Source organism: Salvelinus fontinalis, chromosome 2, assembly GCF_029448725.1.
Source record: "Salvelinus fontinalis isolate EN_2023a chromosome 2, ASM2944872v1, whole genome shotgun sequence".
In the NCBI taxonomy this organism is placed as follows: Eukaryota; Metazoa; Chordata; class Actinopteri; order Salmoniformes; family Salmonidae; genus Salvelinus; species Salvelinus fontinalis.
In genome coordinates, this window is record NC_074666.1 from 21,504,755 (window position 1) to 21,518,596 (window position 13,842).

General features: G+C 42.5%; 1 protein-coding gene across 5 annotated transcripts in view; it reads left to right on the top strand.

Moving 5' to 3' along the window:
* The window catches only part of LOC129814166 (splicing regulator ARVCF-like), a 43,469-nt gene that overhangs the window by 11,746 nt on the left and 17,881 nt on the right, over nt 1-13,842 (top strand). For 2 of the 5 annotated variants that reach the window (XM_055867050.1, XM_055867058.1), the window contains exons 3-8: nt 318-901; nt 1,826-2,373; nt 2,501-2,684; nt 2,913-3,030; nt 3,211-3,379; nt 10,924-10,941. In XM_055867050.1, the coding sequence (XP_055723025.1) occupies nt 318-901; nt 1,826-2,373; nt 2,501-2,684; nt 2,913-3,030; nt 3,211-3,379; nt 10,924-10,941 (1,621 nt within the window). The remainder of the gene's footprint in view (nt 1-317; nt 902-1,825; nt 2,374-2,500; nt 2,685-2,912; nt 3,031-3,210; nt 3,380-10,923; nt 10,942-13,842) is intronic. The other 3 variants (XM_055867076.1, XM_055867085.1, XM_055867067.1) reach the window with 2 other exon arrangements.

The following is a 13,842-nucleotide window of genomic DNA, read 5'->3' on the forward strand; positions in this document are numbered from 1 at the left end:
CTGCTGGAATAAAAATGATGGATCATTCCTGTGAGACAAGAGCTGGTGGGGGATTATTGTTTTGTTTAATGGAGAGTTAAATGTTTATCAAACTGTGCCATTTTGTGTTCTCTGCTGGTGGGAAAGGAATTATAGTAGTAGTTTTGATGGTAGATGTACTAGTGGTGTCGTAATAGTGATAAACATAGTTTGAGGCACTGAGCGCAGGTTGAGAATGTAGTCTCATTGGTTGGACTGGAGATGGGATTATTAGATCCTATTATTAGATCCATCCTGACAGATGTACTGAGATTAACTGTGTGACTTCCTCTCTACAGGACCCCAAGGCTGTTGAACTGGGGAGTGACCAGGCAGACACTCTGGGCACTCCAGACACCCCCGCCCCCCAGCTTCCCCCAGCACCGCAGCCTCCCCCGGTTCCCCAGATCCCCTTGGTTTCAGACGGCCCATCTCTGAAGCCCAGTCCTCTAACCAACGGCCAACACTCCTCTGAGTCCCTCACAACCCCTATCACAACCACTGTTACCACCAACACTCTCCCTCCTCCCTACAACAACACCATCAGTGAGCCCCAGACAGAGAAGCCTGAAGGGCAGAACAGCGCCTACACCCTCCCTGACCCTCCCTTTCCTGGCCTGGGGGGTGGCATGTGTGCTGGGTATGGCAGCCTGTCTCGAGGTGGTGTCCACCAGAGCTCCCTCCACACCTACTGGCCCTCCAGGAACTACCAGCCCCAGCCTGGAGGTCACTACACCCTGCCCCTCCCCAGGGACATCTACGGCCAGGTGGGCCTGACCAACCAAACCGGGAGGGAAGGACCAGGGGACGACACCCTGGGTGGAATCCACCAGCTCAGACCCATCACTACCATGGAGCTCCTGAGGGAACCTTCCAGAACCAGGTTAGGATATGGGCTAGCTAGTTAGGCACAAGCATGACAGCAGAACTCCATAGCAGCAGATCCAAGCTAATAAGACTGGTGAGTTATTTGAACTCAGAGGATGGACAATAGTAAAAGAACATTACATTTTTCAGACACAAATATCAATACCCTCTCTGTAAATGAGTTTACCCTTAACAAAAGCTAATGCTTTCTTCAAGACAGGGCATTGATTTTCGCTGTGTGTAGGTAGTCATTCGAAAAATGAGGGCATATTCTGTGTAACGTTTGCTAGTGACAAATAGAAGAGACATTATCTGCATAAATGCTGTTTTCAGTGAAGAGAGAACTCTTCATCATACACACTGACCCTCAAAATCTGATTCAATTGCTTGTATGTAGTTTATGAACACATTTCCATAAGAGGAGACTAGAGAATCATACCATACAACTCAACACATTATTTCAGCTCAATATGGATTAGAACCTGTCAATGTCCATATTGCATTCCATAGCAATGTGCCCCAGTAGGAGCTGCTAGCTGCAGTAGTCCCTGTGGTGTCAACATGGTGAGGAGGGCGAGACAGATGACCAGCAGATTAGGAGCATGTGGTATCAATCAGGGGAAGCTGCCTGCCACCAGTCGATAAATAAGGTTTCACCTGTATTACTGACTGACAGCAGCACTTTCCTCAGCTCATAAGCTGTGAATGAGCTGTTTACAGAGGCTACTGGACACCCTCTCTCCTCCCTCTACCTCTGTCTCTCTTTCCCTATCTTTTGCTCTCCCTCTTTCTCTCCATATACCACGAACTCAGGCTGTGAAGATAAAATGTCTGTTTGCACAACTGTTCAGAGAAAATACCGGAGCAAATAACAGTGATTGTTCAACAAATAAAATCTAATTGTTTTCTGTGCTTTCTGTCTATCTCTCTCTACATATAGGCCTATCTCTTTCCCTTGTCTCAGCCCCCCCTCCCCACTTAACCCCTCCATCCCTTTATATTTTTTCAGAGGTGGATACGAGGAGGCTCTCATGTCCCAGGTGGATGGGGATCCCATCTCCTTCTTCCAGGCCATGTCCAGGGCCCAGATGCTACAGTTCCCCCACAAGCGCAGTAGCATGGTCAGCCTGGACAGCATCCGTAAGGACCCCCGCTGGAGGGACCCCAACCTGAGTGAGGTCATCACCATGCTCAGCCACCCCATGGACCCGGTCAAGTCCAACGCCGCCGCCTACTTGCAGCACCTGTGCTACGAGAACGACCGCATAAAGCAGGACGTCAGGCAGCTGAAGGGGGTTCCAGTACTGGTGGGCCTCCTGGACCACCCTAAAGCCGAGGTCCACCGCAAGGCCTGTGGAGCCCTGAGAAACATCTCCTACGGGAAAGACCACCACAACAAGGTGGCCATCAAGAACTGTGACGGCATCCCGGCCCTGGTCAGACTGCTGAGGAAGTCCAGTAACATGGAGGTCACAAAGTTGGTCACAGGTACAGTTAGCCTATGACAGAAGTCCTGTACAAACATCTCTGCAATGGTCATGAGTCACCCTGATTATTACCCAACCACCTCACTTTACTAACAGTAACTTACATATCCATATTATTTTACGTATAGGAACCCTGTGGAATCTGTCCTCCCATGAGCCTCTGAAGATGATGGTCATCAATCATGGGCTCCAGACGCTGACTGATGAGGTCATCATCCCCCACTCTGGCTGGAGGAGAGACCTCACTGAGCACTCAAGACCCCAGGAGACAGAGTGGACAACCGTGTTCAAGAACACCTCAGGGTGTCTCCGGTACAATATATCAGCTACATAGATGACAAGGTCATGGAACCTTACACAAGAGTAATTGAGGGTTTATTGCTCCATTAATAGGACATTTCTAAATTGGACGTAATGGTAAATGAGTTACTGACAGCTTGCTAATAGTGACGCTATGCTAACTAATAGTGCCGCTATGCTAACTAATAGTGACGCTATACTAACTTAATCCGCTCCACTAATGGACCTGTGTTGTCCCAGGAATGTGAGCTCAGATGGGGCAGAGGCTCGCCAGAGGCTGAGGGAGTGTGAGGGGCTGGTGGACGCTCTCCTCCATGCCCTACAGTCAGCGGTTGCCAACAAGGAGACAGACAATAAGGTGACCGCAGACATGGTTGAGCACATGTAAATTCCAACTAAAACACTATGGCGGGAGTGCGAATCAGTACAATAACCAAAAGTATTCTGGACCACATGTGTGAATCAGATCCTCCCTATATTCTACGCATCTTCTGTCTTTGATAAGCATCTTTGTGTTGTTTATGCTCCTCTCTCTCAGTCAGTAGAGAACTGTGTATGCATCCTGAGAAACCTCTCCTACCACGTCCACAAAGAGGTGCCAGGAGCGGAGCGATTTCAGGAACCCGTGGCCAATCAGGTGCCACGGTCAGGATCAGGAGGGAAGAAGAAGAATGAGGCAGACTGTTTTGGAGGGAAAAAGCCCAAGGGTCAGTTACTGTTTTTGTCAATGACTTTGGCAAATTTTTCAGATGTAAGTGGTATATTAAAAAAACTCTGAGTACAAAACTCTTAACTGATAACACTTAATTCCCCCTATCTTATGTTCAGAATCTTTGATTGTGCATTCATTGGGGTTTAGTCATTCATGCAATATCAACGTTTTCTGTGAAATACCATGAGCACATTTTGTTTAGTCACCAATACATCAGATAATGTTAGGCTCAACAGTTAGTCATTTTAACTACCTTTTAATCCAATAGCAAAAAATACAAGATACACATTTCAAAACTGTTCTTTTGGAAGTGCTAAATAGAAAGAATAGTAGATGGTGAATACTATTTTCCATACAGTATTTGACTATATAAATTGACAGGCATAAAACAAATATAAAAAAAAGAATATGTACCCAATGGCAGGTTGTGAGCATGTTGAGAAATATGTCAGTCTTATAGTTTCATTAGCCTTATACAGTACATAAGCAGGACAAATAATCAGAAATAGGGCTATTGTAAAGCAGTTGGCTACTGTAAAAACGTACCATGGTGTTGTATGCTATTTCTGCCCCATGCAACATTGTTCAAGCGCAGTGACAATTTTAGCATGTAAATCTTGGTGGCGCAAACGCAACCATTTTTCGGGGGGATGCATGCCAGTAAAGCCACTACACAATACAACACTAAACAATACATTAATTGCATTATAACGGTGACAAACGTGCCCACAAACTGTTAGGACCTACATAAAGCTGTCCCAACAGCAGAACTTTCTTTTCAACACCATGGAGGGAATCCTTACCACTGCTACACCCGGCTATCAGCGGAGCCTAGTCTGGCAGCGAAACAGTTCATTCAGCCTAATTTACTGCCTTAAAAAAACATAGCTGATATGGCTGACTTGCTTAAACAAATGTGGTTTCTACTGACAATTGAGATATACAAACTATGGAATAAGGGAACGATGAGCGGATAAGAGGCTATCCGTAATTTCGATTAAGTCATTAATGAGCGAGCTAAGACGGACTAATTCAATCTAACTATTTGTTCAGTACTTTTGAAATGTACAGCGACAGAATTCAGAACATGGATTGTTCTTACAGTATTCTCCTGGAACACCAAGTCAGAACCGTAGGATTAATAAAGGGGGCATATCAGCAGAGACGATGAAAGCTCTTACAATATTCGATGATGACATTTCTCTAAAACAGGCTATAGGCTACATGTGCACCACCAAGTCCGAACAGTAGGCTAAGTTCTTCTTAGGGGACAGTAGGCTAAGTTCGCCAGCGGGACACCTGTCGTCAACTTCCGGTGAAATTAGAGGGCGCGCAATTCAAATAAATAATCCTAAACATTATGGATATTAAACATCTAGGTACATACAAGTGTCTTATATTGGTTAAAAGCTTAAATTCTTGTTAATCTAACTGCATTGTCCGATTTACAATAGGATTTACAGTGAAAGCATGCCATGCGATTGTTTGAGGACGGCGCCCCACATCAAAATATTTTTCAACCAGCACAGGCTTCATAAAATCACAAATAGTGATTAAATATTCACTTACTTTTTGAAAATCTTCCTCTGATTTGCAATCCAAAAGGTCCCAGCTACAACATGCATGGTCGTTTTGTTAGATAAAATCCTTCTTTATATCCCAAAAAGTCTGTTTAGTTGGTGCCATCAATTTGAGTAATCCACTCGTTCAACATGCAGAGAAAGGAATCCAAAAAGCTACTGCTACACTTTGTTAAAACAAGTCAAAATACGTTTCTATCTAATCCTCAGGTACCATAAAATGTAAGTAAACTATAACATTTTGTACAGAAAGATGTATGTTCAATAGGAAAGTAGAATTAACAGGTGCGTGTCCTCTTCATCGTGCGTGCGCACAGACTGATTTCCAACTCTGACTCCCAGTACCAAAACTCTAAATTCTTCCTCGTTTGGGAAGAAACAAGCCTGAAACCTTCAACAAAGACTGTTGACATCTAGTGGAATCCATAGGAATTGCAATCTGGAAGCTGGAATTGCAAATGCCCCATAGCATTCCATTGTAGGAGCATGGACTCTCAAAAAATTCTGGTTGGTTTTTCTTTGGATTTTCTCCTACTATATCAATTGTGTTATAGTCTCATACATTATTTTAACATTTCTACAAACTTCAAAGTGTGTTCTATCCAATGGTACCAATTATATGCATATCCTGACTTCTGGGCCTCAGTAACAGGCAGTTTCTTTTGGGCATGTCAGTCAGACAGGAAGTAGAGAAAAATAGACCCTAGCCGGAAATTATAAGTGGGAAAGGGACCAAATTATTAGGGTGAGGCACATAGGCTACTAACATCTTACTACACAACATACATATAGCATTACTTTCTTAGCTATACTATACATACAGTGGAGCAAAAAAGTATTTAGTCAGCCACCAATTGTGCAAGTTCTCCCACTTAAAAAGATGAGAGAGGCCTGTAATTTTCATCATATGTACACTTCAACTATGACAGACAAAATGAGAAAAAAAATCCAGAAAATCACATTGTAGGATTTTTTATGCATTTATTTGCAAATTATGGTGGAAAATAAGTATTTGGTCAATAACAAAAGTTTATCTTAATACTTTGTTATATACCCTTTGTTGGCAATGACAGAGGTCAAACGTTTTCTGTAAGTCTTCACAACGTTTTCACACACTGTTGCTGGTATTTTGGCCCATTCCTCCATGCAGATCTCCTCTAGAGCAGTGATGTTTTGGGGCTGTTGCTGGGCTATACGGACTTTCAACTGCCTCCAAAGATTTTCTATGGGGTTGAGATCTGGAGACTGGCTAGGCCACTCCAGGACCTTGAAATGCTTCTTACGAAGCCACTCCTTCGTTGCCCGCGCGGTGTGTTTGGGATCATTGTCATGCTGAAAGACCCAGCCACGTTTCATCTTCAATGCCCTTGCTGATGGAAGGAGGTTTCCACCCAAAATCTCACGATACATGGCCCCATTCATTCTTTCCTTTGCACGGATCAGTCGTCCTGGTCCCTTTGCAGAAAAACAGCCCCAAAGCATGATGTTTCCACCCCCATGCTTCACAGTAGGTATGATGTTCTTTGGATGCAACTCAGCATTCTTTGTCCTCCAAACACGACGAGTTGAGTTTTTACCCAAAAGTTCTATTTTGGTTTCATCTGACCATATGACATTCTCCCAATCTTCTTCTGGATCATCCAAATGCTCTCTAGCAAACTTCAGACGGGCCTGGACATGTACTGGCTTAAGCAGGGGGGCACGTCTGGCAATGCAGGATTTGAGTCCCTGGCGGCGTAGTGTGTTACTGATGGTAGGCTTTGTTACTTTGGTCCCAACTCTCTGCAGGTCATTCACTAGGTCCCCCCGTGTGGTTCTGGGATTTTTGCTCACCGTTCTTGTGATCATTTTGACCCCACAGGGTGAGATCTTGCGTGGAGCCCCAGATCGAGGGAGATTATCAGTGGTCTTGTATGTCTTCCATTTCCTAATAATTGCTCCCACAGTTGATTTCTTCAAACCAAGCTGCTTACCTATTGCAGATTCAGTCTTCCCAGCCTGGTGCAGGTCTACAATTTTGTTTCTGGTGTCCTTTGACAGCTCTTTGGTCTTGGCCATAGTGGAGTTTGGAGTGTGACTGTTTGAGGTTGTGGACCGGTGTCTTTTATACTGATAACAAGTTCAAACAGGTGCCATTAATACAGGTAACGAGTGGAGGACAGAGGAGCCTCTTAAAGAAGAAGTTACAGGTCTGTGAGAGCCAGAAATCTTGCTTGTTTGTAGGTGACCAAATACTTATTTTCCACCATAATTTGCAAATAAATTCATTAAAAATCCTACAATGTGATTTTCTGGATTTTTTAAATAATTTTGTCCGTCATAGTTGAAGTGTACATATGATGGAAATTACAGGCCTCTCTCATCTTTTTAAGTGGGAGAACTTGCACAATTGGTGGCTGACTAAATACTTTTTTGCCCCACTGTATCTCCCAGGCAAATTACATAATTTACGCAGCAACATACAAGATATTTTTGGACTCACCTTGTTGTGCTGTGCTCACTTGAACAGGAATGTGGCGTGGCGGTCCTTCTTGTGGGCAGATTTCGTCATCAAACGTTGCCATCAAAGTCTGGCATTCTCTGGATTTATGGTGCTTTCAAGACAACTGGAAACAAAAACAGAAAACAAGGTTGAATCATGATGTCGGTGATCTTCAGGTTGGAGCTCTAGAAAGAGGCCAGAGTTCCCGACTTAGAATTCTGAGTTGGATGACCGTTAAAAACGTATTTTCCCAGTTGGGGCTTGTTTTTCTTCTGAGTTCCCAGTAGTCTTGAACTCACTGAAGTCTGAGATTTCCCAGTTCAGAGTTTCCAGTTGTTTTGAATGAGGCATAAGTCATGCTGGATTGACAGTATGGCCAATGCATTCAACCTTTTCTGGCCCATGGTGTTGCATGTGAATGTTTATGCTTTTAATAAGCATGTAAAAGAGACCCTTAAACCCAGACTTGGACCTTCTCCACTGAATAGCAGGCTAGTGATTGCTTTGCAACGCTTGCAGTTAGCCACTGATTCCTTCCAAACCACTGAATTTGAATTTGCGATTTCCAACTTGTTGTGTAATGTTTATGTCCAATGGCCGATTAGCACCGATACAGCTGAAGTCGGAAGTTTGCATACACTTAGGTTGGAGTCATTAAAACTCGTTTTTCAACCACTCCACAAATTTCTTGTTGACAAACTATAGTTTTGGCAAGTCTGTTAGGACTTCTACTTTGTGCATAACACAAGTAATTTTTCCAACAATTGCTAACAGACAGATTATTTCACTGTATCACAATTCTAGTGGGTCAGAAGTTTACATACACTAAGTTGACTGTGCCTTTAAACAGCTTGGAAAATTCCAGAAAATTATGTCATGGCTTTAGAAGCTTCCGATAGGCTAATTGACATCATTTGAGACCATTGGAGGTGTACCTGTGGATGTATTTCAAGGCCTACCTTCAAACTCCGTGCCTCTTTGCTTGACATCATGGGAAAATCAAAAGAAGTCAGCCAATACATAAGAAAAAATATTGTAGACATCCACAAGTCTGGTTTATCCTTGGGAGCAATTTCCAAATGCCTGAAGGTACCACGTTCATCTGTACAAACAATAGTACGCAAGTATAAACAACATGGGACCACGCAGCCATCATACCGCTCAGGAAGGAGACACGTTCTGTCTCCTAGAGATGAACGTACTTTGGTGTGAAAAGTGCAAAACAATCCCAGAACAACAGCAAAGGACCTTGTGAAGATGCTGGAGGAAACAGGTACAAAAGTATCTATGTCCACAGTAAAACGAGTCCTATATCGTCATAACCTGAAAGGCCACTCAGCAAGGAAGAAGCCACTGCTCCAAAACCGCCATAAAAAAGCCAGACTACGGTTTGCAACTGCACATGGGGACAAAGATTGTACTTTTTGGATAAATTTCCTCTGGTCTGCTGAAACAAAAATAGAACTGTTTGGCCATAATGACCATTGTTATGTTTGGAGGAAAACGGGGGAGGTTTGCAAGCTGAAGAACACCATCCCAACCGTGAAGCACAGGGGATTGCAGCATCATGTTGTGGGGGTGCTTTGCTGCAGGAGGGACTGGTGCACTTCACAAAATAGATGGCATCATGAGGGAGGAAAATTATATGAATATATTGAAGCAACATCTCAAGACATCAGTCAGGAAGTTAAAGCTTGGTCGCAAATGGGTCTTCCAAATGGACAATGACCCCAGGCATACTTCCAAAGTCGTGGCAAAATGGCTTAAGGACAACAAAGTCACGGTATTGGAGTGGCCATCACCAAGCCCTGACCTCAATCCCATAGAAAATTTGTGGACGGAACTGAAAAAGCTTGTGCGAGCAAGGAGGCCTACAAACCTGACTCTACACCAGCTCTGTCTGGAGGAATGGGCCACAATTCACCAAACTTATTGCGGGAAGCTTGTGGAAGGCAACCCGAAACGTTTGACACCAAGTTAAAGAATTTAAAGGCAATACCAAATACTAATTGAGTGTATGTAACTTCTGACCCTCTGGGAATGTGATGAAAGAAATAAAAGCTGAAATATATCACTCTCTCAACTATTATTCTGACATTTTACATTCATAAAATAAAGTGGTGATTCTAACTGACCTAAAACAATTTTTACTAGGATTAAATGTCAGGAAGTGTGAAAAACTGAATTTAAATCTATTTGGCTAAGGTGTATGTAAACTTCCGACTTCAACTGTACGTTTTATCTATAATTTCTCTTCATATGACAAGGACTGAAAAGGATTTGCCAGTAGATTGTTGACTTCATTCATGATGATGACTGCTAGCTAAGATTTTGAAAGTATGATGTTGACATGATCAGTCCAATCAAAGCTATGGTAAATATAACGTGATTTGATGTCATTTTATCTGTGACCAATGACCTTGAGCCTTTTTGGATGGGAACTTCTAATGTAACTCTTTGGCAGCACCCAAGGGGCTTGAATTTTCAAGCTCTCCTTGTAGATTTTGCAGTGACGTAGTGTCCTCATGAGTGACAGAACACTGAGCCAATCACGGCGCAACTAGAGAACGTTACCAACGGCTACGCTCTATTTTCCACTGGCTGCCCCACCACCACAGAAAGCACTGAGCTAGGCTGAAACACATGCATTTTGGAGCTGCCTTAGTCAAGAAAGCAAAAAAGAGACCATGTTTGTATGTGGCTTTATTAACTCAAATATGTTTTTTTTACATTGTTTGCAAACTGATATGTGACACATTAATGTGTGTCGCATATCATAAAGAACAGGTGGGGATGAACAGGTAGGGCTCAGAGCCCCACCTGCCCTGAATGACGGTTCACCACTGTTCAAGATCACCTTTTCTATGTGACTTGTCAACTGATACAGTATTTACTGTCTCTCTGCTTACAGTGTATCAATGAAATCATATAATGAATGGAAAACAGTATATTATTATACATACAACCCAGGTATTTCAGCAGTGCATTGTACACAACAATTTAATTCCAAATGGTAGCACATGAGTGACTCTTTCCATTTTGTCCTATTGAGGCACACTGGCTGATCGAGAATGATCATGTAGTAATTAAGGCCACACCCAGTTCATTGTATTGTTAACAGATTACAAGAAAATCATATAAAAAGTTAAGTGAATATTGTATTTTGAAAAGCAGATAGATTAAATATGTATCCAAATTAAAAGGAGCAGCGAACAAGTGCCTTTGTCAATTTGTTTGTTGTACTCGGTCAATTGAAAATGTGCTTAGAGTTTCTAAAAATGAGCCATTTTGATGATCTGTTAAGATTTTTGTGCTTAGAGTTGTGAAATGTACCACATACTTTGGCAAGCATGTAATAGGGGTAGAATTTGGTGATTTCTGGTGTGTAGTTTGTATTGCTGTAGTGCTATATTTGCCATTTGAAAATGTCTTCCTTATTTGTCTTTTGATTTGTTTCCTTCCATCACCATTCACAAGAGGAGTGGTTCAGTCAAAGTAAGTCTGTCTAAATAAATGAATTATATTTGACAATCAAAAAATGTAGTTTAATTCCAAAACGTTATTTATACATTTTCAAAAATGTTGGTAAAATAGCCTTCATTGTTTAAAGAAATTATGAAAGAGATGGGTGTGTTTTCTCACTATCTAACTATGGCATGGTGTTGTTCAATGACAGACATGTATTTGTTTAAAATCTATTACTTGGTTTCATTTCAGAGAGACAAATAATACTATATACTGTATCTGCCTCACTCTCAGAGAAATAAGTTGTATTGCTAGGCTTTACACAGTTAAATGTAATAAATAACTACATTTTTTATGAAGAAATGTACAAATTATACATTTATCAAATCAAATCAAATTGTATTTGACACGTGTTGAATACAGCAAGTGTAGACCTTACAGTGAAATGCTTACTTACAAGGCCTTAACCAACAATGTAGTTTTCAGAAGAAATACCAAAAAAAAAAAAAAAAAGTACAAATAATTAAAGAGCAAATAGGGGCAATGCAAATAGTCTGGGTAGCCATTTGATTAGATGTTCAGGAGTCTTATGGCTTGGGGGTAGAAGCTGTTTAGAAGCCTGTTGGACATAGACTTGGCGCTCCAGTACCACTTGCCTTACTGTAGCAGAGAGAACAGTCTATGACTAGGGTGGCAGGAGTTTTTGACAATTTTTAGGGCCTTCCTCTGACACCTTCCTCAGACTGGTAGTGATGTACTACCCTCTGTAGTGACGTGCAATCGGAGGCCGAGCAGTTGTCATACCAGGCAGTGATGCAACCCGTCAGGATGCTCTCGATGGTGCAGCTGTAGAACGTTTTGAGGATCTGAGGACCCATGCCAAATAATTTGAGTCTCCTGAGGGGGAATAGGTTTTGTCGTGCCCTCTTCACGACTGTCTTGGTGTGCTTGGATCATGTTAGTTTGTTGGTGATGTGGACGTCAAGGAACTTGAAGCTCTCAACCTGCTCCACTACAGCCCCGTCGATGAGAATGGGGGCGTGCTCGGCCCTCCTTTTTCTGTAGTCCACAATCATCTCCTTTGTCTTGATCACGTTGAGGGAGAGGTTGTTGTCCTTGCACCACACGGTCAGGTCTCTGACCTCTCCCCTATAGGCTGTCTCGTCGTTGTCGGTGATCAGGCCATCGGCAAACCTAATGATGGTGTTGGAGTTGTGCCTGGCCGTGCAGTCATGTGTGAACAGGGAGTACAGGAGGGGACTGAGCACGCACCCCTGAGGGGCCCCCGTATTGAGGATCAGCATGGCTGATGTGTTGTTACCTACCCTTACCACCTAGGGGCGACCTATCAGGAAGTCCAGGATCCAGTTGCAGAGGGACGTGTTTAGTCCCAGGGTCCTTAGCTTAGTGATGAGCATTGAGGGCACGACTCCAACACCATCATTAAGTTTGCTGATGACACAACAGTGGTAGGTCTGATCACCGACCACGACGAGACGGCCTATAGGGAGGAGGTCAGAGACCTGACCGTGTGGTGACATCAATATAAGAATTTGGTAAAAAAAATATTCCAATACAGTAATATGAAGCTCTTATCGACTGACTCTTTAGTCCAGGGGTTCACTGTTTCACTCAGGGACCCCTTCCACCATTGGGGAACATCCCTTGCCCACCCTGCACGCCACATCTATTTCTATGGGCACAAGCACTGTTCATGACATAAACTGTTCACACCCCTCTTTTTGTCAGAGAGAAAATGTATCAGGTTTGAAGCATATTTGAAGCAATTTTACACTTTGTCATGGAGTGCAGAGGATATTTTGCAGTTTTAAAGCTAATGTTCTTGCAATTCTATGCATTTTGCAATTTCTAATGTGTATCCATGTGATGTTTGAGTGACTCAAAAACTATGACAGGATTCGGGATTCGGGATTCAGGATTCCCACAGATTGAGAACCACTGTTCTAGTCCATTATTGATGCTTTGCCTGTTTGATGGTTAGACAGAAAGCGTAGCAGGATTTCGTATAAGTGTCCAAATTAGTGTCCCACTCCTTGAAAGCAGCAGCTCTAGCCTTTAGCTCAGTGCGGATGTTGCCTGTAATCCATGGCTTCTTGTTGGGATATGTATGTACGGTCACTCGGGGCCGTCGTTGTCAATGCACTTATTAAAGAAGCTGGTGACAGATGTGGGAAATTCCTCAATGCCATTGGATGAATCCCGGGATGTATTCCATATTCCATAGAGCATTGTTCCCCATCTGGCAGCGATTTTATTTGTCCCCCCAAGTTTTCATAGCAAAAATAAATACATTTGTTTTAATTTTTTGACCTAAAAGATTGTAAAAACACTAGCATATCAGCTCCGAGTGATTTTAATTCAGGAAATCTGTTCCAAAGTATTCCCACATATGTGCAACTTTGGGTCTTCTTGTGGTTAATTTGCAGTCTACAAATTATTTGTAATTATATTCTGGCCCCCTGACCTTCCGTTCAAGAAAAAAAATCAGTCCACAGCTGAATTTAGTTGATGATCCCAGCCCTAGAGTTATGGTCAGATTTGCCAAATGGAGGGCAAGGGAGAGCTTTGTATGCATCTCTGTGTGTGGAGTAAAGATGATCTACTGTTTTTTTTGCCTCTAGCTGCACAGTGACATACTGGTAGAAATGAGGTAAAATGGATTTCAGTTTTCAAAAACAAAATTTTCATTCACATCTAAAATCAATGAATAAAAAAATCTGAAAACAGTCATATTTTACACACGCATGAAGGTACTCATAAGCAATCAATTCTGATGAAAAAAAACACAAATGTAAAAAATTGGTGCATATAGCGTTTTGGAAATAAACTCTTCAAATACATAATAATGTTCGATCAACTATGAGACTCCAGGACCTCTTCTCTGTGGTTGCTTGCCCTGTTGTCTACCTC